General features: G+C 55.9%; 2 protein-coding genes across 2 annotated transcripts; both read right to left on the reverse strand.

Moving 5' to 3' along the window:
* Positions 1-1,067: 1,067 nt before the first annotated feature.
* On the reverse strand, positions 1,068-9,532 carry SOAT2 (sterol O-acyltransferase 2). Its single transcript, XM_012732300.1, has 15 exons — positions 9,460-9,532; positions 8,947-9,011; positions 8,408-8,544; positions 8,043-8,102; positions 7,604-7,711; positions 6,055-6,331; positions 5,650-5,719; positions 5,019-5,094; positions 4,578-4,623; positions 4,254-4,383; positions 3,380-3,477; positions 2,835-2,933; positions 2,246-2,381; positions 1,671-1,816; positions 1,068-1,470 (listed from the first exon to the last, which is right to left on the reverse strand). Exons 1-15 carry the CDS (start codon positions 9,530-9,532, stop codon positions 1,420-1,422), a joined length of 1,572 nt encoding a protein of 523 aa, XP_012587754.1. The 3' UTR covers positions 1,068-1,419.
* A 1,165-nt stretch (positions 9,533-10,697) lies between these two features.
* IGFBP6 (insulin-like growth factor binding protein 6) lies at positions 10,698-14,388 on the reverse strand. Its single transcript, XM_004692714.2, has 4 exons — positions 13,975-14,388; positions 11,930-12,069; positions 11,648-11,767; positions 10,698-11,021 (listed from the first exon to the last, which is right to left on the reverse strand). The coding sequence occupies exons 1-4, from the start codon at positions 14,300-14,302 to the stop codon at positions 10,905-10,907; spliced, it is 705 nt and encodes a 234-aa protein (XP_004692771.1). The 5' UTR covers positions 14,303-14,388; the 3' UTR covers positions 10,698-10,904.
* Positions 14,389-19,795: the final 5,407 nt, after the last annotated feature.

Here is a 19,795-nt window from a genome sequence, read left to right on the forward strand (position 1 = left end):
AAAACTAGGAAATAGACCTATATTAATGAAAAGATGTTCACTGTAGCAAGTTTTGCTTCATGATGGCTTGTCTCCACAGTTGTATTTTGTTCACTTAATTTAGTTGCCAAGATAACTGTTTGATATTCGGCTAGAATATTTTCTTTGGCTAACTGAAGCGGAAACAAGTGCCATTGAGTGTGATGTTACAGAAGATTTGAGATTTACCCAAATAACAAATACAAGTTCCATGCTGTTAAATATCAGAAGAGACAGATTAAAAGGATAAGGAAAAGTAGATGAACAAAGAAACCGGAATGTATCTAGAGAATATGACACACACACACACAAACATACTATGCACTTAAAAATAATTACGTAGTTATCACAATAGCAGTAACTAATGTTTTAATACCATATAAGAAGATTCTTTTTCTTCCAGGATCTATTATCACTTTGAATTAAAAAATAAAAAAAAATTAATAAAGCTATGAAGTTTCATGACCTTAAAAGAAAAAAAGATCCACTGTTAAAATGTAAATAAGAAAGTCCCTGCCTCCTTCTCAGGAACCCTGATTTGTCTTTCTTCAATACCTCAATTGATGTTCCCTCTTTTCTGACCCCATGTGTCCCCAGCTCCAGGTCTGTGAGAGTGTGTAGGGGCAACAGAGGTGACCCTCTCCTTATGCTGACCGCAGCCTGGTTTTTGGAAGGTCTGAACATGAGTATCTACAGTCAGGAGACTCCTAATTTTAATGTCCACTTCACAGCTCCAGCTCGCAAAGTCTAGAGGATTCCTCTCTTGGGTCTATGGAAGGAAAGCAGGCCTGCTGCTTGCCCTCTCAAATGTGCTAGAGGGTTCTGGGAGCAGAAGGACTGATTGACAGGGCATGGAAACCTGAGCTGAAGAAGGTAAGGCCTGGTTTGGGGGAGAAGTGGGTGGCATAGGAAGGGTGAGGTGGAGTCAGTCATCCAAGGCCCTCATTTCTCCGGCCATGTGCCTTCTGCGGACACAACTCCTCACTAGTGCCATTCAAAGTGGGCCTTCAACAAATGATGAGCGAATGATGAGTGAACAAAAAGAGACAGCGTTTATTATTGTATTGAAGGAAGAGCCAATCCACACTCAGCCCTTGATGGCCCCAATTTCTCTAAGTCACCTGCATTTACCACCTCTGGGAGGCCCTTCCACTCCCCTCCATCTGGACAGCCACAGAGCAGGAGGGGCCCTGTGCACTCACACAGGGACCCGAGCACGTTCTGAGCCTGCCCTGCTGTCCACAGGTCTCAGATCCTGGAGTCCCCTGCCAGGGTCTACCTGCCAGGCCCCTCAACTAGAGCTAAGTCTGGGGGTGCAGAGTCAGGAGCCCCAGCTCTAGGCTTTGCAGGCAGAGAAGACCTTGGTGCTGTCGTCTGGGCGGTGAAGGTGCCAACTGACTTCTAGGTGTGGCAGGACCAAGATCGAGGTGTCACCAGGCCCCAGAAAGTTGTCTGTGCCAGAGAAGGGGAAACTGTAAATGAGGGCCCCTGGTGCCACCCCGCCATCCAAGACCTGGGGGCCCATCCAATCCAAACCAGGCCCTGGTCCCTGATCCAGGCTGTTGCATCGGGCCACAGCGGCTGGCTAGTGGGAAGAGGAGGCGTGTCCTCCTGGACAGGGAGCCCCATCCAGAGAGAATGGTACCCCTTACCTGGGGCAGGGGGCAGTGCCGCCGTGCGTACCACTCCTGGCAGTACAGGCTGACCTGGACACCCTGGCCCAGGAAGAGCAGGGTCCACATGAGCACGTTCCACGCCGGGCCTGTGTGCCGGTCGTGCATGGCGAAGTTCAGCAGCCCTGGCGGGAGGAGAGATGGTTGCCCAGCTCCAGGCCCTTGCGCTTGTCTCGCTGGCTGCCCTCCCGGCCCAGGGCGCAGGTAGGGATGCACAGCAAGGCCCTCCTGGGGAAGGCCTGGAGCCTGTTCCGGAAACCCACGGTGTCGCCAGGGGCTCATGTGAAACCTGCGTTCACACTGCAGAACCCACACTCTCACACCAAGCTCCCTGCCTCACATCTGCTTTCTCCCCGTTTGTTTCTCTAAGCTCAGGTGCCTTTTTCCAGTTAATCATGTTCTGCCCTGACCCCCCCCAGGCGATCCTTTTGTGGTCTCTTCCTTGCCCCCAAGTTCTTCCCCACCCCAACTCTCATGCCTCTCACACCCCCTCCTGTCAGGGTGCCTGGCCAGAACAAGTCTCCAGGTCTCCAGGGCGCACAGGTCATGCCTACCTCCAATGACAAGGAAGAGTATCAGCATGACAGGGTAGAAGAACCCCAAGACGAAGCAAAAGATATACTCATGGACCACGGCGGAGACCACGAACACACCCAGCATCGCTGCTCTCCGGGCTCGGCCACCGAGGAGCTGGGGAGGGAAGACAAGTGGCTGAGTGAGTCTCCCGGGGCTTTTCCACAAGGGCTCCCTAGGGCTTCATTATGGAAGCCGGAAGGGTGTGAGACAAGAAGAAGAAGATGGGACTTGGGGGTCAGAGGGCTGACAGTCATATTTCAGAGTGTTTTATCAGCCCCCTGGACCTCAGATGCAATTTGAAAAAGGGAATATAATACTACTTACTTTCAGGGTTAATAAGCTGATTAAAGGCATGCAAACATTCTCGTTAACTGGAAACTGCTCTATGCATGTTCCTTAGAAGGCTAAAGCGGGGCAGCGTTTCTGACGCAGAGGGAGGAATTAAGGGTAAGGAGAGAAGGATGCTAAGAGCACTGGGGTTTTCTGTCCATTGGGTCGGTGGAGGACAGAGGCCCCAGGTCAGTAAGAGGTGGGCAGTGCGGCGGCAGGAAGGGGGGCCCACCGTACCCAGAGCCAGTCCTGGTACACATAGCTGTACAGCCAGTCGTGGACCACCACGTTCCAAGTGCGGTAGTAGTTGGAGAAGGACGTGGAGTTCCACCAGTCCTGGGGAGGGGGAGGCGATGTCAGCATCTGAGCATCGGCCGGGTGTATTCCCAGCCCCAGCTCCTCACCCCCACTCCCAGCACCTGGCTCAGTGACTCCCCAACATGGGCTGGCCCCCTCAAACAGAGACAGGCACTTTCCCCGCCCCCTCCTCAGGACACTCCTCCTTCCAGCACCGTAAGAGTCCAGCAGAGGCTGGAAGGCAGTCAGCCCTGCTGGTCAGAAGGTGGGGGCAGCACACAGCTGCACCCAGAACAGTGTGTAGCTGAGGGCGATGACAGTACTGTGAGGTGACACCCAGCATGGCTCCTGTTCCTCCCCATACCCCTTCCCAGCCTTCGTCAAGTCCAGCTCCCAACTAAAGGCGCCCACTGGCTCTACAGGAAGTGTGAAGCGTCCTAGCACCCACCTCCCCAGAATAAGGAACGACCAGGTGCAGAACCCACCCTGTAGAACATCCTGTCTCCAAATCGTAGCATCTCTGCGAAGGCATTGAGCCAGCAGTGGAGGAAGGCAAAGAAGATGAGCAGCAGCATGAAGATGCCTGGCAAGCAGGGACAAGGACTGGGAGTCAGAGTGGTCCCCGACAACCCCCCCAGGAAGATGAGGGCCCTCTCCCAGCAACCAGGGGCCCTCAATCCTACTCCTCATTAGTCATTCACTAATTTATACATTCACTAGTTCATCCACTTGCTCATGAACTCCATGCCATATGCTGGGGATACAGAGATGAATCTCAAGAGTCCTTGGGCACTGGGAGGTCAGAGTGATAGGAGAGAGAAAGAGGAGAGAGCCAGAGCCACCAACGTGCCGAGGCCAGGTGTGCTGGGAGTTAGACGTGGGGGCCACTGAGGAGCTTGGTAGTACACAGCAAGGACAGCGATGGTGGTTACTGGCTGAAACGGGACTTTGTGGAGGAGGGGGACAGCTTAGTCATAGCCTCCGAGAAGAAACTGGATTCACAGCTAGAACACTGGGAAAGGGCATTCCCAGCTACAGGTCCAGCCTGAGGGCATGGAAGTGCACGGCTTTCCGGGCAGGCTGGTTTGTGATGGGATGTGTAGGAAAGGGACCTTGAAGGGGAGGCCAAAGATGAGATTCTTATCTGGAGATGCCAGCACTAGTGAATCACTGGAGGAGCTGAGGCAGAGTAAGGAAGGAAGAAAGAGTGCAGGGAGAAGTCCAGCTAGGCAAGATGGCAAGGGCAGATGGGAGGGACGACCTGGGCGGGAGAAGGTGCTGAGGCTGACACAGGTAGTCAGGAAAGGGGTGCGCCCTGGCTCCGCCTGCCCCACCCAGTGAAGCCCTCTCCAGCCTCACCTGGCAAGGTGGCGTGCAAGATGGACAGCATAAGGGCACGGGTGCTGAAAGGTTCCCGGCTCATGTTGGCGAAGACGGGCACACAGAGGCGGCCCAGGATGAAGCAGGCATAGAGGATGCAGCCCAGGGTCTGGCGGGGAACGCAGACACGGCACAGTGAGAGGCACACGGCCACTGTCCTAACTCAGGAGGAAGCAGGCCCACACCTGCCTCTTCCCTGAGGGCCACCCACTGGCCTCCTCCACATGTGTCCCCCACCCCATTCCCAGAACTGCTTCCTCAGTCACCATAAATCAGAGGTGGCCCCCTTCCCCTAGCTTCTACCTGGGCAAAGTTCTTGGCCACGTAATTCCACCTGATGTTGGGTGTCCTGCAGGGCAATGGAGATAACGTGTCATTCCTTTATCTCGTTCCTGCTGGGGCGCAGATGCTGGGGGCCTCTCTCCCCTGTTCCCTCAATTGGTTGGGCTCAGCAGGATTATCTGGAGAGATGGGATCTAGAACACTTTGCATGGCAGCAAAGGACTGAGTGACCAACTATCTAGAGTTTGCTTCCCAGGACCAGGGATTTCCAGTGCCCAACTGAGACAGCTCTGGGCAAACAGGACAGCGGGTCACCCTGCGTCCCATGGCTCAGGTGAGGAGGCGCTTAGCTTACTGCTGCTTCCTGGGAGCTGTGTGGGCTGAGACTAGGGGCCTCAGAGAGCGGGGAGAGGTGAGGTCCCAATGTGCATGGGTACTTGGGGAAGAGGTGCAGGGTCTTACCTGGGGTATGACTCTCTGTAGATGAGTGTGGGGCAGAAGAGGAAATAGAGGTAGCTGGAGAAACTGGGGGCCTCACCTAGGGAGGGGAAGAGGGGAGGTCAGGGATGGGAAAGAATAGAGGTAAGTGGGATGATGGGGGAGGTGGGGAGACTGGCCAGTGGAGAGCTGGATAGGACAGATGCAGAGGATGGGGAGGGCTGGATATCAGGCCTGAAGTGGGGTGACGGAGGTGACACAAGCAGGAGGTGACCCTGCTCTCTAGAATCCCTCTTTTGCTATCCTTCCAAGCACCCTGTTTTCGCGTGTAGGACTTGCTGTGGCCAGAGCTTCATCTGGCACCCAGAAGCTCCACTGTCCGTTCTCCATTTACTTCCTTAAAAAGCCTCTATATGCTGGGTCTCCCCAGGCTAGTCCTGGAAACAGGAATGTGCCAGAGGTCCTGAGCAGCAGGGGTACCATCTCTGGTGGGCCCTCGCACACCCTGCGACTAAGGACTAAGGCCTGCAGTGTTGGGTGGGCCAGAGCCGTGCGGGCTGGTCACTTCTGCACAGGCCAGCGCGAGTGAGGACCCCGCCCTGCTTGGTCCCTTGGCTGAGAGCCTGAATTCAGCAGACCCAGCCGAAGGCTTCACCTCCTTTGACACCGAAGGTCCTTGGCGCAGCCTCTCTCAAGAAGGAGTAGCTTTTCATCAGGAGCCTGACCTGAGACGGGAGAGGAAGGAGGTTGCCTTGCTGTGTCTGTGCCCCCGCACGGAAGAGAGCAGGAAGCCGGGAGCCTGCACAGTCGGCCCCAGTCCACACTCCAATCTGACAGGCAGTTTCCAGCCTCTGCCAGGGCGCCAGCCTAAGGGAGGAGCCTGGCAACTCCTTCCCACCCCCCAGCCCTTCCCACTACACTGGCAGCCCCGCCCTGCCCTTCCCTTGGGCCTTTTCACACCTCCCGCAACTCTGCCCCCAGGAACAAGCTCTGCCCCCAGACTGAGGTGAGGACACCCCCAGGTGAGCCCAGCCCCACCCCTCGTTGGCCAGGTCATCACCTGCTCGAAGACCAGGATGCAGCGGGAGGCAGGTGGCAGCTGGTACTGCACCGCCACGTGGGCCGGGAGCACCCAGAGCACCGCGGTGTGCACGGCCAGCAGCACGCAGGCCAGGCCCACCGCCAGTGTCCAGGCGCCTCCTGCCTGCGGCCTCACCCACAGCCGCACGGCCTGGTAGGGGACCAGCAGAGTGGACAGGAACATGGGGACCCAGGTGACCAGCGCCAAGGGCAGCTGTCCGAAGCTGAAGATCAGTAGGTCAAACTCCAGCATAAGCCTTGGCATGGGGAAGGAGAGAAAGCAGACACGTGGGGGCTGCCCGCTCGCCACTCTCTGCTTCAGACCCCAGAGAGGTCAATGGAGGCGTCTTGTGCTGGCCAGGGGGGGCTCTCTCTGGGGGCTGCCTCTCTATTGCTCCAGGAACCCCCTCATGCAGCCGCTTGCCCTGTGGCATTTCCAGTGCTGCGAAGGGTTGGGACGATAAGTATTTGGGATTTAACTTTTCATTAGTTCAGTTCCTTTGGGGTGTCTGCAGTTGTCCACTCAAGCTAAGCCAGAACAAGTTGCTGAGTGCTTGGTTTGCACAGGCCAAGAGTGTTTAGCTTGTAACAGTAAAAAGCTGGAAACCACCTAAATGTCCACGAGTAAAGAGCTAAACAAACAGCATCGGGCACTCTGGACTGCTGTTGTTACAGATGAACTGACATGGGTCTATCTGGAAGGTGAGCCTGAGAGTGAAAACGAAACAATCAGTCCACTCTCTGGTTAATGTAAACCTCCCCAAAACACACCTCCTTGGTTCAGCTGCCCCAAGGGCATCTCTCCAGGGAGAGTGCTCTGGCGGGAAGCCCTCAAAAACTAAAAACCTGTCAGCTCTGGGGAGCGATCTGGGATTGAGGGGTGCTAACGACTGTCATTTTCCATCTGCGGAATAGCTGGGTGTTGAGCCCACCACTCATCATCAACCCCAAGTCCAAGAAGGAAGTGCTGCTGTTGAACCTGCAGCTCCTAGGCCTGCCTTGTGGGGGAGCGGGGGAGAAGTGCAAATACAAACAGGGATACAGCCCACTGAGTGGGGTGCCCTGTGGGAGCACCACCCATGATGCTCTGGTGTGCCTGTGGGGATTTTCCCAAGACTGGGAGGGGCTCATGGACCGGCATGGGGTCTACCCCCACACGCTGGCCTTCAGGGCTGCTGCTTAGTAGGTGCTCAGTGGCGGTTACTTGAACGAATTTCCCTGACTTGGAAAGGAGTGTGTGCAGACAAGTGCAAACATATGGCCTCTAACAGAGGGCAAGGTTCCAAATTGAGAAATGCTTTAGGGTGCTGTGTCCTCGGAGTGGCCGCCCAGGTGGACAGAATGCGAGTGCCTAAAGCTGAGCAAGGAGGAGTGCAGAACTGCATTTTAGTGGGACATTCGTTGGGTGCAATGCCCAGGCATGTTCAGTCATCGGAGGACCTGAGCATGCTCAGGCCAGTGGCAGGTGGACCCTGGGGACAGAGAGTCCGATCTGAGCCCTGAGCCTGCCCCGCGTGGGAGGGTCCTACCTGCCCTCGTCAATGAAGTCGATGGCCAGGGTGCTGATGATGAAGACACACAGGCCGGCGATGAACATGTGGTAGATGGTGCGGAAATGCTGCACCTCCATCAGCTCACTGGAGGGACAGAGACCCGAATGTCAGTATGGGAGGGTCCCCAAGGTGGAGTGGGCTAGGTCAGACACTGTCCCCCTATGGGGATGAAGCCCAGTGATTTGGAACTTGCAGCCAAGGTCTGGGATGTGGCTGGGACCTTTGTCCAAAAAAGCCCTTTCCCACCCTGACACTCCTTATTTTGGTGGCCTTTTTTCTGCAGTCACATCCAGGGCAAATATCTTAATACTCTCTTTTGAGTCCTCCCCACACATCACCTCAAGTCTGGGGATGACCAAGGAGTTATCATCCTGGACCCCCAACCTCCCATCCTCTGTCCTTACCCCTCACTTACTCAAGGAGGGACTTGCGGATGATGAAAACTTTCCGTTTCCCCAAGGATGGCTCCCTGGTCCTGAATTGAGACGGTTGTTCTGGGTCAGGACCCGAAAGAAGAAAGTGGTGGGAGAAGGGCAGGGCCATGCAGAAGCCTTGGGGACCAGGGGCAGAAGTAGGGGACAGTCAGGAGGAGGGCTGCAGGGCAAGATTCAGTGAAGGGTCAGGGCCAGGGTACAGCAAGGCCCAGAGTGGAGGTCAGTGTCAAGAAGACGGAAGCAGGAAGGGGAGACGGGGGAGTTAAGTCAGGCAGAAGGCACGATGACATTTATGCCTCATGGGGAATCCAGCCACCCCCTGCCCCGCAGCTCCTCAGACTCATACTTGCTCAAGGGATCTGGAGCCTTGGAGGGCGGGGGTCCGCCTTGCGGTGGGTAAGACTGTACAGCCTCCCACATGGCCCGGTCCAGCAGTGCCATCATCTGTCCCTGCGCTTGCTCCAGCAGCTGTGTCTTCACAGCCTGAGGACAGAACAGGGCCCACATGCAGTCGGCCATCCTACCGTGCCACCTGCTGGACCATCCTCTCATCAGCTCCACCGCTAAGTACTAATGACAGACGAGCAGGCCTGCCTAGAGATTCCAGGGGTCTCCCTAGAGCTCCGGGGCAGCTGGGGGGTTCTGAATCCAAGCCACCTTGCCAGCTGACCCTGCTCTCCTGCCCTTTCACCCCACTAACTGGAAAACTGCTCACCCACTGACTTTTGGCCCCTGCCCTAACCCTTCTATCTTAATCCCGGGCTCTAACCTTATCAGAAGGGTTTGAACCCAAGAACAAGATGCTCTGTCCCCAACCCAGTGCTCACCCTTCTCTCCCTTCACTCCCAACTGGACTCATCTGTCTTGACCTCTGGCACCCCTCACCTCCATTTGTTGGGTCCATTGCACCAAGTCCAGGCCTCTGTTTTTATCAGGGCTTCCTAGGAGAGGTCAAAGGTCACACCTGAGGTTGAGGAGCTAGGGCTTGGTGGACTCAGCAGACCCAAAGGCTTCCTCTGTCCATAAAATGCTTCCTACCTGCTCAGCAGCCTCCCTGCCCCCACCCAGTGAATTTGTCTTAGGTGGGGCAATCAGAAGGGGAAGTTATTTTTTGCAGGGAGTGGGGAAGCCTTTGACCAGCAAGAGCTTGATGACATTACTGGAAGTAGGATCCCAGAGACAGGAAGCGACTCCACTCCACCGCTGAGGTTGCTGAGGTTAGAGTACAGCACCAGTGCTCTGAATGGCTTTCGCTCCCTCCCCCCACCAGGCAGTTGGGGACAGAGTTGGGGTCTCCCCTGGTTTGGCAGGACAGCAGGCAGACAGACTGTGGACATGCGTCCTGCCACCACCCCCTTGTGGCCCGCTGAGCTCCTTGCACACCTGGAGGTGGCTCACCTTCTGTGCGGGGGCGGTCCTGCTGTGCGCTGGGCCCCTCTCTCTTCCGCAAGTGGGCCGCCTTTGATTCCATGACGGACCTTTACTGGGTAGAGGGCAGCTGCGTTCCCTCTTTCCTCCAAGGGCTGCCAAGCTCCTATCTCACTCGGCTTAGCAAATAGCTCCAAAGACTAAAGTCCTCTCTGGAGGAGGGGGCCTTGGGATGCGAGGCTGTCTGACCCCGAGAGCAGCGCTCCCAGCTACAGGCGCTGCTCTGCTGGCCGGCCTGGCAGTCCACGGCAGCGGCAGCCCCAGCCGCCAGCCAGGTGCCCAGTCCGTAGCATGCTCTCCCTCCCTCAGGGGTGGTGGCAGACCATCATGGGGAGGAGACTTTGCCTCTGGAGCCTTATCAGCTTCCTTGGCTCACCCTCCAATCTCCCTGCAGGCTGAGACAGGGAGGAGTCAGGAGGTCCTGCAGGGAACATTGGCTATCTTAGATGGTGTGATAGTGTGTGCCTGAATTGTGTCAATTCAGAAGCATATTTGTGCCTGATTGATACTCTGATAGTGGTGGCACCTGTGACACTCCTGCTGTGGCCCCTTCAGGAAGTGCTGGTGCCAGGACCCCGAAGCCAGCTTGTCCCACCTGCATGGGTGAGCACGTAGGCAGAGGAAGCAAAACACTTACTCTGCCTCGAAAGAATGCCAGGTATCGTCATGTCTGAAAGAACAAGATGGAAACTCTCCTCCATTTACTGCCTGTGCAATATCAGGCAAGTGACCCAGAGCTTTTAAGCCAGTTTCCTCCTCTGCAAGGTGGGGGCCGGAATTCCTACCTCACAAACCGAGGCGGTGCTACGTAAAAGCACCTGGTCTGTGCGGAAGTGCTCAATAAATATTCATTTCCTTCCCTTCTTAATAGGAAGTACCAGAAAGCGCTCTGTTGGGTTTCTGCTGGGGACTACTACTAAACCTTCCTCTCCGCTTTGAGTGCAAAGATCAATATTAGAAAGGAGGTCACAATTGTAGCCAAAACCTTTTGGCCAGGTGCGTCCTCCCACACATCCTGCTCCCCAACCCCCACCCCTGTAGTCTGGTGAGGCTGAGGGTTTGAAACCTCTGCCAGCGCTGCCTCCTTCCTTCCAAGTGCAGTGGGAAGGACAGAAGCTGGTGGGCAGGCTGCAGTGGGGTGCCCTCCAGGGGACTGGGGTAGTGGTAGACACAAGGGCCACAGGCTCCAGAAGTGTGAGAGGCGGAAGCAGGGTTGTAGGGCAGTTACCCCAGCACAGCTTTATTACCACCCAAGCCAACAACTTGCCAGGTGTGAGGCCCCAGGAAAGGGGAACAACAGGGCGGGGCCTGAAGGTCAAGTGTGGTGCTCAGAGCCCCTGAGTTACTCATCACTCAGCAAATGACCCAAGATGACAGCCCCATGCTCCTGCCAGTGGCCCCGAAACCCCGCAGCCTTAGCCACTGCTGTCGGTGGCACAGGGGGCGCGGCCGTCGCTGTCCGGGGGCAAGGGCTGGCCCATCCGATCCACACACCAGCAGGGACCCCGGCGTTGCCCCTGGGAGGAGCGGCACTGAGGAGAGAGGTACAGGGATCAGAGATGGAGCCTGAGGCTTCCCGGAGGAGAGAAGGGACGGCACTTCTGGGTCAGCGGCCACTGGCTTGGGCTCCTGAGTCTGAGCACGGGTCTGAGCTCCGAGCACTCCCTTCCCTTGCTGCTCCTCCACCAAGTGCGCCTGTTTTTTTTTTGTTGTTGTTGTTGTTTTAATTAGAACTGGGGTACAGGCCACAAGTGTGGGGGTGTGAGAGACAGTGGGGAGCAGAACATGCAGATTGAAAGACACTGCTGAGGGCAGCAGCAGTTGAGATGAGAGAGGTCAGCTCCCTAGCTGGATCGGACTCAGTGATGGTGACGGCACTGAGACTTAACCCCTAGGCCACCGGGGAGGCCCTAATTTGTGCCTGTTTGAGGCCAGAATAGCAGTTTTCAAAGCACGAGTCCAAAAACACAGCCTCAAGCATCACTCGGGGCTGAGTCAGACTTGCACATTCTCAGGCCCCCACCCACACCTTCAGGATCCGAAGCTCTGCAGACTGCTCAGCCAAGCCCTCCAGGTGTCTTAACCTTGTAAGCCCCTCCTCCACCCACGATGGGCACCTGGCACAGACAGATCTGCAAGTGGAGAAGCCTGGCCCTACCTGCCGCTTTCGATAGAAGCCACGATGGTCACAGTTAGGCACATAGAGCGTGTGAGACCCCCGGTAGACGGCGGTCTGGAGTTGCTGCAGCACTGAATCCAGGTGTCTGCGGCACGGGCCCTGGGGTGTAGGGCAGGCAGGCAGCTCAGTACCCACCAGTCAAACCCCACAGCGCAGCCCCCAGGTCCCACCAGCCAGACCCAGGACTGACACTGGAGACTTCTAGCCCAAGGGAAGAGTCTCAGATGGGCGTCTCCAAGGCTCCCCACCCCGCAAACACACCGTCTCCGTATCTCGGACACCCCCAGAATTGGGCCGGGTGGAAGTGGTGGAGGTCCCAGGATGCCTCTGTTGGTCTCTGTGGTTCCCGTCCTGTGGGCGATTGTTCCTTGCTTGCAGTCTACTCTCCTTAGGCTGCTCCCCTACAGCCACAAGAGAGATGGGAGAACAAGCTGGAAATCAGCCACATGTCAAAGACCAGAGCTAGTGGGCAAGAGCTTTTACCACTGAAGTGGGGAAGTGAGGGGTGTTAGAACCTTCTCCCCCTTCTCCCGGTCTCTGTTTCCTTCACCTCTCCTGGAAATACCTTCAGACTAATTTTAAGGCTTACAGAGAAGCATTTTGGAAAGCAAAAATTGAGAACAAATACAAATGCATGAGGAGATCGCGGGCTGGGGGGGAAAACACCTGGCCTCTCCACCAGTGGCCAGCAGGGGGCGCACCGACTCAGGGCGATGAAGCAGAAGAGAACCAGATGTGGACAGTGCTCAGCAGGGACCCAAGAGGAATGCTGTCCCCGCTGTGACCCTACTGTGACTCAGCTGGCCCCTTGTAGGCAGGCCTGAGCCCTCTGCCTTCTGGCCCCCTGTGGTTCAGCTCTGCTCAACCCAGTGGTTCCAGGCACATGTGGGATTCAGCCCTAACCCGGCCAGTGTGAGTACAGGCTGCAAAGGTGTCTGGGCCAGGGCTTCTAACCTGCAGACTGCTCCTGGCTCCAGAAAGCATTTCTAACACATGGTGTCTGGGGGCTGTGGGGGCTGGGGGTGCTGGGACTGGGAGGGGTTGAGAACTCAGGACTGAGCTGGGTGAGGAAATAAGTCTGGATGAGGGAAAGGCAAGCATGCCTGCGCAGAGTTTGCTTCGCTGTAAAATTAGGTCATTGGGCCCTGAAGGGAAGGTCGCCCCCCCATGTCCAAAGACAAGCTCTCTTTAGGTCCTCAGCTGCTGCTTCTGTCTACTACTCCAAACCCAAAGCCATTTCCTTGCAAGCTTGAGCCCCATCCTTTTCCACCACCCTCTTTGGCCTTGCCCCTCATTCTCTTCACTTTGCACCCTGCTGCCACCATTGCCTCCTCACCCCCACCCCCACATACACCTTCTAGGAGGCCCCTAGCTGGACCTGCATGTCCAGGCTGTGGGACTGAAAGAAGCTCCAATTTCCCACCCCTTCCCATGGAAGGGACCAGGAGGTTCATGGGAGGGCTGTTTGCATTTCCCATCTTCCCAGCAACCTGCTGCCCCCCGTCTTTTGGATTCTGACTCACTTCTGTCCCACCCGGTGACTCAGCCTCTGTCCTCCTCCCTGCGGTAGGGTGGAGTGGATGGAGGATTCTGAGCAGCTTTAAATCATAACCCTGATTTGACAGATTTCTCCTTTTCCTACCTCTTGCTCTCCTGGGGGGCCCTGGGTCTGCCCTCTCACCCTGTCTAAATCTGGGACATCTTCTGTTCTAAACCTTATGTTCGGATGCTTGTCTTAATACCTTGGTATTAAGAAATCAATAGAATCATTTATATAATAGAATTTTTTAAAATTCAAGTATTTTCTTAATATGGTGATATTAAGAGGGGGGAGGGATAGTGTGTGCAGGGCTTGGGAGGCTGGGGTTCCCTCCACTCTTTCTCCAAGTAGAAGCTGGGAACAGCATGTGGGTCTTCTGTCCATCTTGGGGATGGGGGCTGAAGGAGCTGTGCCCCTGGGGCATATGGCATGGCCTCAAAACCCCTTCATTACCTCCTACTTTCCCCTCAAGAGAAAATAAATAGAAGGGGGGTGGGAGGAAATAACCCTGAGGACTCAGACTACCCCTGCCCACCTTGCCCTAGGACCTCTAGCCTCATTCCAGACTTTCACCTGCTCTTCCCACCGGCCTCTTCACCCCTCAATGTAGCCCCCAGAAGTGGGAAAGAAGAAGAATCCGTAGCAGAACCCAGAGGTCTGCTGGCCGTGCTCTCCAGGGCCCTGCAGGCAAAGGAGTGGAGCTCATGTGTGCGGGGCAAGCAGCCAGGCAGGGCAAGGAGGCAGGCGGACAGGCGGGAGGACTCACCAGAGGGCACACGCACTGGGCTGCAGCGACCCTGGCCCAGCAGTAGCGCCCGCAAAGGTGCCTCCTCTTCCTTGGGCGGCAGACACCGTAGTCCTGGGGTGCAAGTAGGGGTGTAGACCCCGCACTGCTGCCCCTCCCGCCTGAGACAGCCCCCAGCTTCCGTACAGCCCTCTGGCAGCCCCCCATTCTCCTCCTCCATGCAGCCCCCAGGACAGCCAGCGTGTGCTCCTTGCCCACAGCCTGGGCACTCTGCCAAGGCATCTCTGCAGCAGGCTGCAAGCAGCAGAGTTAGCAGCAGCAGTGGCGGCAGCAGCCTGTGGGCCGTCATGGTCAGGACTTGTGCCCGTCCACTCCTCTCAGCTCTCAGCGCAATCCCAGCACAGCTGCTGCCCGCCACCACCCCTCTGCCTTAAGTAGCTGCCTGTTAGGGGCTGGGCCTTTTAAGAGCCAGGTGAAGGGGGGTGGGGGAAACGCTTGGGCTTTCCCTAAACTGGGTGGGACTGCAGGCCCCTCACACCTGGGTCCTCCCCTCGCCTCTCTCCCCACTCCCTTCCCAATTTCTGTTTGAGTCCCAAATTATTCTGATTTTTCTTGCTTTGTGCCTGGGAATCTCCTCCGGAATTTGGGAGCTGGACAACTGGGCGGAGGGACTGGAGGGTGGGAGGGGTGGAAGCAGCAGAGGTCAGGAGTTGAGAGGAAAAGGAAAACCTGCAATCCAGCTCTTGCAGGAGGAGGAAGGGGTCACAGGGAAGGGCAGGAAGGGAAAAGTTGGGGATCTAAAGGTGGATGCACGGCCCTCCCTGGTGGCATGAGTTAAGTCTCAGCACTAAGAAACTATCCACAGCCACTGCAGCACAAGTTCTATCCCCAGCCAGGGAGCTGACCCATAGGGCATGGCAGACTGCTCCTGTTTCTCCCGCTGCTCCCCTCAGCAGTGTATTTCAGTCCATCTGCCTGTTCTGTCCCCACTTTGTCTCTGGTGAATCCTCTCACCCCCTCCACACCTCTGGCCTGTACCCCAGCTCTATATGCATAACTACATCTTCAAAAAAAAGTGGATACAGAAGGGATGGTGAGTGGAGTGTGTGGGGAGGTCTTGAGGCAGGTGGGGGAATGGAGAGAGGAAAAGGCCCAGGTGATGGTCTTGGAAGAACCTACTACAGATGGGAGAAAGCAGACCAAAGGAAAACAAGACCCGAGGAGAAAAAACATCTGGAGCCATTACTGCTGGGAGAGCCAGTTTGGGCTCCGATGGTGAGGGGGTTGTGGGGAGCAAGGGGTAAGATGGAGCAAGGAGAGAGGCTCTCCAAAACCATGGGGTGTCAGGCAGCATGGCAGAGGGGAATGCACAAGAGTGAGGGCTGGCTGCACACCTGGGAGGGAGTGACAAGGCAGACTCAGCAAGGTGAAATGACAGGAGAGTGGTGAAAGTTAAAGGAACCCATACTCTGCGCTCTGCGGTCAGTGACTGAAGAACAGACCCTAGCAGACCCTGCCCCGTTCCTGGCCATCTGAGCCAGATCACCTCTCTAGTCCACTCCTTTTCCATAAACCACCCCCACCCCATCCCCAACAAGTACCCCCTACCCTGGGGGAGGGTTCTAGGCTCCTCAGGCTGTGTGGTGCCCAGGAACCCACCCAGGGGGAGGGGGAGTGGTTTGGGGCTTCAGGCTGCTGTTTGCAGGGCCTTCAATGCTCTGGCCTGTGAACCCACCCCCTACCCCCCCACTTCCTGGCCGTCCTCCCCAGGCAGTGCCCCACCCATCCCAGCACTCCCAGCCTGGCCTTCCTTCCTAGAGGGAGGAAGAAGGACCAGCAGTCCACACCCGCCCAGCTCTGGGTTATGCAACAAAGGCCATCTCATTCTTTCCTAAAACAAGGGCTTTGGGTAGGGACTAAATTTAATTCTGGGCCCCTGAGCAAGAATGTCAGCAAGGGCTTCCTGAAGATTTAGGCAAATAGAAAGAACCTCACTCCCCAGGCGCTACCTCTCACCCCCCTTACAGAGCAATCCTAGGACTCTAATTTGGGGAGCTGTGTCTTTCAATAACCCTCAGACACTGGTGCAGACTGATGGGCTGGGGGGGGGTAGAAGAGTGAGAGGGCCCCTCTTCCACTCTGTGGAATGGCCTGCTGACCCCAGGGCAAGGAGGTGTCTCTGTCCCCAAACCCTTATCTCTGTTTGCTTGGTCCTCAGGGTTCTGCTGGGGCTTTTCTCCTGGGCTCCAGCTTCTTACTCCTGAGGAAGAGGACAGGCCTACTCGAAGTTGGGATGCGGAAGAGGGGGCCTCACTCCCAGGATCCCAGTGTGGTTTTGTTTTTTTCTAAAGATTTATTTATTTATGCATACAGAACTAGAGTACAGGCCAGAGGTGCCAGGTGATGAGAGGCTTCACCAGAGACAGAGTGGGGAACAGAACAGGCTGACTAAGGAAGCACACTGCTGAGGGGAGCAGCGGGCAGGTCAGGAGAGGTCTGCTGCACCATGTGGGTCATCTCCGGGGTGGGGACCAAGCTCATGCCTAAGTGGCTTTAACTTCTTAGTGCTGTGCTTTAACCTGCTGCACCACCAGGGAGGGCCCCAGTGTGACTTTTTAATTACTTGTGCTCCTGCTTTGTAGGCTAGATTGCAGAACAGCCCGTCCTCTGTGCCGGCCTGTTGCATCCACCATGCCCTTCTCTCCTGCCTCCTTTGCCCCTCCCACACCACTGTTGGCATCCCTACAGATTCCTTCCATCTGGCCTGATCTCCTTTTGCCTTCTAAACCAGGTTGTATATCATAGTGCCCACCTCTGGGCAATGTCTTCCCTGCCCCCAGCCCTCCAGCACGGGTGGCCAGAGACTCCTGGGATCAATGCCAGGGAGTCTAACAGTGCCTCCCTGCAGCCTGAGACCTTGACCTCCACCTCAGCACCCGCAGCAGGAATGGGGGACACTGGGGTGCAGTGTGGGCCAAGGTGCAAAAACCCCTGGAACTCGGGCCTCTTCATGAGAGAAGAGTTGCTGACGGCTTCTGCCAGGACTGTGAAGACAAAACTGCTTGGGCCATTACTTGGACTCTCCCATAAATAAACTCTACTGGCACGTCCTCCTCTAAGTATCCCACACTGTTCTGATCCTCGCGCCTGCCTTGCCTCCAGCTCCACAGCATCCCCGGATACTTTCTCTGGAGAACACAGGGTCAATGAGGAGGTGTCCAGACTCTTTTGAGCTTTGATCCCACCAGGCAGCAAGGCGTCGAAAGGGGGTCCACAATGATTCATGACTCCCTTGACTCTGGGGTGGGCCTGACAGCACTGCTAGGAAAGCTCGCCCTGCTTGGGACCTCTGGTCTCTGCCATCTGTCCACACACGGCCTTCCAGCTGCTCCTGCTGTGGGACTCCCTCCTCCAGAAAGGCCCAGCCTGTGGAGCCCGTGCCCAATGGCACCCATGGCCCTATGGACATGGCCTTAGAGGGCACCGGTTCAGCCTGCTCGTTGCATCACTTCTCTCCCCCAGAGCCACCTGGCGCTTTGCATCTCCCCCTGAAACGAGGGACATGAAGGTGAGGCAGAAACAATGCTCAGAGGTCATCTGTGCTGTCCGGCCTCCAAGCTTCCAGGTCACGGGACTAACCCTCCTTACCCCTCCTTCCCTACAAACGCACTCTGCTGCTTCTCCCCGCCTTGGCCAGTTGTCTGCCTTCCCCTGAACCCATTCACCCTGCTACCTTATATTTTTATCTTTTTGTGTCTTATTTTCCTAGTTAGATTGTGTTTCGAGACTAGCACAACCCCCCCCCCCCGACCCCCCAGCACCTTTTTCATGGAGGCCATAATAGGAGTTGGAATTGACACAAGTGAAGGTTGCTGTTTGGGGAGGGAGCAAAGGCAGTCCTGGGTGAGGGCATGGGAGGGGAAGGGGCGCATCACAACTCCTCTGGGGGCCTCACCCAGGGGTCTCCCATACCCCCACAGCCCCTGGTCTCCATTTCTTCTCCTTCCCTTGCTGTCAGGATAAAAAACTAAAGTGTCTGAGGTTCAGAGTGTGTTAGGGTCCAATAGGCAGAGAGACTTAGTCTGGAATAAATCAGATACATCAGAAAGGCCTTCCTGGGCGGTAGGGCTGGGCTTTGTCACAGAGTTTGGGAGATGAGATGGAGGATGACTAAAGAGAAGGAAGGCCTGGTGGGCACCTCAGGGCTCAGATTTGTCTAAAAAATCCAAAGCTAAAGGGGCAGGGGAAGCCAGGTGGAGTGTGTGGGCATGAAGTGTGTTTTACCCGGACCCCTATGTCCCAAGGATACCACATAAAGGACGGCTGGGAAGAGGAGTAGTTTCCTAGACTGAGCTGGAGCCAGCCAGATGGTTGAGAGTTGGGAATCATTAGTGGACAAGAAGTGTCTGGGGGCCCTCCCTGGTGGCGGAAGGGGGTTAAGTCTTGGCACTACGAAGCTGTCCACTGCAGCACCAGTTCAATCCCCAGCCAGGGAGGTGACCCACAGGGCACAACAGACCTCTCCTGCCTCACCTGCTGCTCCCCTCAGCAGTATATTTCAGTCAATCTGCCGGTTCTGCTCCCTACGCTGTCCTCTCATTCCCGCGCCCAGCACCTCTGGCCTACACCCCAGTTCTTCTATACGTAAATAAATCTTTAGAAAAAGAAAGAAGTGTCTAGAATAAGCAACTGGAGAGTTGCTTTTATGCAATGAAATAAATGAATGTATATTTTGTAGATTCAGAGTATTTATATGGTTGTAACTGGGAGTTATAGACATAAATAGGGAACAATTATGTTCCCAGAGTTAATGTCTGTCCATCCACTACACATTTACTAAATCCAGCATGACAGACCTGAAACGACTAATTTTATTATACATCTGTGAAGTCAACAGCTGAAGGGGATGAAAAAGAAATGGTGCTGACCTGAGAAATTTTGGAAAACTGTTTTGGCTGGAAACCATCAGGTTAAAAGTAAAAGGAACCACACACTGCACAAACATACTCTAGGTGATAGTGTTTCTCATGGCTCATGGGCTGGAATTCTGAAACTGCTTTAGTGAATATCCTGGAGTTGCATTTGGAAGTAATGGATGCTGGGAGCCCGAATTCTGTTGTCAGAGAAGCTGCAGATAAGAAAGGGGGCGGCCAGAACGAGCCTTGTGATACTGCATGAGAGCAGGGTCGTCATTATCAACCACATTTAATCAAGCTTAATTTAAAATACACACGGGCCTCCCTGGTGTGAGAGGCTACATCTCCGCACTCTCACCGTGATGGCCTGAGTGAGATCCCCCCCAGGGCGGAGACCCGCATGGCGCAGCTGACCTCGCCTGGCCCCGTCCACTGCTGCCCTTGACACTGGGCGGCAGGGACACTAAACTGGCCGCCCTCTGCGCAAATACTTCACCAGTTACTGTGTGGGTTCTTCACCCGCACACAATCGGGAGGCTGCTCAGCTTAGAAAGTAACAACGAAAGGAGAAGGAACGAACCAGGCGAAACAGGCGGTACCGAGGCCAGGCATGGCCGTTCACTTTCCCCAAAGCTGTCCAGTACCGTCCTGCACAAAGGCTGGTGGCGTTTTCCCCACCCAGGAGGGGCAGCTCCTCCCCCAACAACAGGGTCTCCCAGGCCCTGCGGACAAGTGCTGGCCAGTCTGTGGACAAGACCCGCCTCACAAACACAACCGAAGACGCAACACGAGCGGCTCCCAGCGCCGCCCAACGTCCACCGGACACCATAGGACGACACCCAGGACCACAGCTGTGGCTCCCCACGGCCGGCCAGATGGCCCCAAGGCCCGACACGCGGGCCCACCGCCTCACACGCACCCCCCGG

The sequence above is a fragment of the Condylura cristata genome, unplaced genomic scaffold (assembly GCF_000260355.1).
Source record: "Condylura cristata isolate star-nosed mole 26May11 unplaced genomic scaffold, ConCri1.0 scaffold00034, whole genome shotgun sequence".
Taxonomy (NCBI): Eukaryota; Metazoa; Chordata; class Mammalia; order Eulipotyphla; family Talpidae; genus Condylura; species Condylura cristata.